A 3,665-nucleotide genomic window follows, 5' to 3' on the forward strand; every position below is an offset into this window, starting at 1 on the left:
CTTTTTAATGTTCTTGTAAGTGTGCAATGAAGTATAAATAAATAAAAATAAATTATTAAATTATTACGATAAATTTAATTATAATAAAATTATATAATGTTTACTAATATTACTTAGGTGAAATTACGAAGAAATATCTTAGATTTAATGATACTCAGTATTTCGTATTCTGTACGTGTTTTTAATTATATTTTACTTTAAATAATAGGTCAAATACATATACTTCCATATTATCATTCGTGCAAGTACGGAAATACCATCTCGTAACGCGGAAGATGCCTTCTAAGCATTTGTTATATGTAATGGAGAGCAGGCACGTTTTGTTTTATTTAATTTTGCGAATTCTTTAAGTGAATTTTTTGTATAAATGCCATAAGCAAAATTATTTTTACAACACATACAAGATAGCACTACCATGAAGACACTTCTTGTGCTATTTTCGTTGGCAACGATTGCAATTGCGGTTCCAACATCTGTTCGAGAAAATCTTGATAGTTTTGAATTTTTATCTGAAAATATTCCAGATAATAGACGTGAAAAAAAGTCAGCTGAGCATGACTCTTCACAAGGGCTTACAATTAACAATGAAAAAGAGAATACACAAATGCGTCACAGTCATAAGACAAAAATTGAAACCTCATCGCCTGGAAAGACGAAACTTAATTTCAGAAAGCCAATAATCATCAAGAAAAAATTAGGATATCAAGTTTATCGAGATTCTGACGAAGAAATGGCACACGCTGATCCATATGAAGATTGCAGGGAGCAATTTAAAGTAAAACTCTGTGGGGAGCCCATAGTACGTACTCATTCCAATAATATAATAAGTCTTGTGTCTGAAAGCCTGGAGCCTGAAAGTTTTTCGGAAAAGGAAATGGAAAATAGCATTAAAAAGGCTAAAGAAGCTGTAGAAAATTTAGAAAGAGATTTACAAATAGTGGAGCATAACTCACCGAAAAAAAGTGATTCCAGAGAAAGTCTGGATTCTGAAATTACGTTACAACAAGATATTGAGATGGCGAAAAGTGCTTTGGATCATATTCAAAAAAGAATGGGTAATTTGGGGGCAACAGATTTTCCAGGAAGCAAAAAAAAAACTGAAGAGATAAAATCCATAAATCAATGGAAAGAAACTATTGACAATATAAACAAGAACGCTGAAATTTCCAAAAACATCGAAGATGCCTTCAATTTTCAAACACCATACTTCCAACAAGCTGATGTCATAAATGTACCAAAGACAAGTGAACACGACCAATCAGAAAATCCAAATAAAGAAAACCATAATAATAACATGGACCTTGAGCATCTTTCAAATTTGAGATCTTCAGATACAAAAGACGATCACGAGATAAATGAAAGTGATATGTTTGTTGCTTCAACAAATCATAAAGAATCGGAATTTTTACGAGGTGAAAGCTTGATAGCTGACAACGGTTATAACACAAAGTCTTTAGATAGTCATGATAGCACAAAAACTAATTTTAATAGCAATGATCATCCTGCAACAACTAATAATTCTGAAATTTTACCATTGGATTCGGATATACAAAATAGGAAAATGATCGATACCGACATGCCTGTAGAAAATGTCTCAGGAGATGTTAAAATGACAAAATTGCAAGGTGACGAAGAAAACGTGAAAATTGGTTTATCTGTAGAAGGTATTACTAATACAAAAAACCAAATGAATTCGAAAGGTACAGAAAATTCTGAAAGCACTAAACAAACAAAAGAAGAATACGAGGAAGAACAACATCATGAAGAACATAAAGATAGTCCGGTACTTAAGTCTCGTGAACAAATTATCGATCAGAATGAATCCGAAATGAAGAGGACAGAACTAGTGACGGATAATATGCATTCTAGTGATTCAAAACCTACTTTGTTGAAAGAAAAGGAAGAGAGAGATAAAGATTTATCAAACCAAAAATTTATTAAAGCTCCAGAAACAAATTCACTTGTTAGAGTAAAACTCATTAAGAGTGAAGAAAATGACTTAACTAAAGCTCATAATTTACATTCTTCTGATGTGAATCACGAAAACGCTCATTTATCACCATTAATAACAGCTGAATCTGGAAATGGACAGCACTTTCCGAATGAGTTTCCGAGCTTGCAAATGAATGAAAATCATAACACAAATCACTTACTTAATGTAAATATTAAAGATCAATTAAATGATTTCCATCAATCGTTTATGCGTTTAGCTCAAGAAAAACAATTGAACGATATGTTATTGCAACAACTTAATAACATAGAACATTTAGATAATGAACACAAAATTAATCTACATGCAAAAACTAATGAATTTGTACCTACAGAAGATATAAATGGTCATATGGTTCACATTCATGACACGACGCCACTTGGAATACATGAAAACCAAAATACGAATATTTTAAAAGACGTCGTGAACAGTTTTAATGAACACCAAAATATGCGACTGGTAGAAGGCATTGACAACATGGGTCACGATAAAACTGAAGCTCAACATTTGAATAATCCTCTTTGGGCTGAGCGTTGGGCTCAAGAAAATCAACAGGGCTCACCCGCATTTAAAACGATGTCAGAATTAAACAATATGGATATGTTGTTAACACCGACAAATAACAACGAATTTCATAGTGGACGCCATGCTCATAGAGTAAATATGAATATGACTGAGATAACAATGGAAAGTCTAAATTCAGGCCATTTATTAACTGATAGTAATGAAATGAATGATCCTCATTCCGTGCATTTGACACAAGATAAACATTATGATCATGACTTAGCACGAACATTTAATACTGCAGCCGAATATCATAATAAGGCACAATGGAATAATCATTTTCACGAATCTACGCCAACCAATGCAGTGAATAACTTTGTTTTCGATGGAAATCAAGACTTGTATCCAATGAGGTCTGGAATGCCTGATCACTTCCATTTAATGAAACACGATCAAGCTTATGACGTGGATAGCGCAATGCAGCCAAGTATGCAAATGGGTATGAAGGATAGTGGCACGCAATGGGGTCATCATCATCATCACAATCAATATCATCACGGCATGTCAAGATCAAGTTATTCTCCAAGTCAACACAACTCTGATTCTAGCATGGGAGCAGTTGGCGTTTTCTCAAATGCAAATACTCATTCCGCTATCCCATTACTGTTAAGCTGTTCTCCATCTGTAGTCTCCGGTAGCTTAGCTAGAGCTCATACAAGGGGAATATCCTATCCTGCGTACAGGACAGGTGAAAATTTAATGCGTTACATAAAACGCGATGCGAATAAAATAGAAGGGAAACAATCTGTTAAAATACAAAAGGAACCGATCACTTTGTAACAATAAAGTGAATTTTTTTTTTATTTAAAAATATGATAAATATGTTATTAAATAAAAATTAATTTTAAGTATAAGTTTTTTGTACGAGTAAATACGGTGCTTTTATGGAGGAACTTGTATTTAATATTTAAGCTTAAGTACTAAATACATCACAAAAGTGCACACTAAACATCTTATTATTTAATTATGTAAACATATTTATTATTATAAATATACCTAAATAGTGTTTATTAACTTATTCTATTATTTTCATTTTTTTTTAATCTAACTGAATACAGAAATAGTAAAGTACATTAAACTTTTATATGAAGTTTGATTTTCTTACTTAATT

General features: G+C 32.1%; 1 protein-coding gene across 1 annotated transcript; it reads left to right on the forward strand.

Annotated features, from left to right (window-relative positions):
• The first annotated feature begins 415 nt into the window (after nt 1–415).
• On the forward strand, nt 416–3,334 carry LOC123653778 (GATA zinc finger domain-containing protein 14-like). Its single transcript, XM_045589761.1, has one exon. It carries the CDS (start codon nt 416–418, stop codon nt 3,332–3,334), a length of 2,919 nt encoding a protein of 972 aa, XP_045445717.1.
• Nucleotides 3,335–3,665: the final 331 nt, after the last annotated feature.

Source organism: Melitaea cinxia, chromosome 5, assembly GCF_905220565.1.
Source record: "Melitaea cinxia chromosome 5, ilMelCinx1.1, whole genome shotgun sequence".
Classification (NCBI taxonomy): Eukaryota; Metazoa; Arthropoda; class Insecta; order Lepidoptera; family Nymphalidae; genus Melitaea; species Melitaea cinxia.

Excerpts from the sequence above, each read along its gene's own strand:
- LOC123653778 (XM_045589761.1), top strand. The coding sequence starts at position 416 with ATGAAGACACTTCTTGTGCTATTTTCGTTGGCAACGATTGCAATTGCG.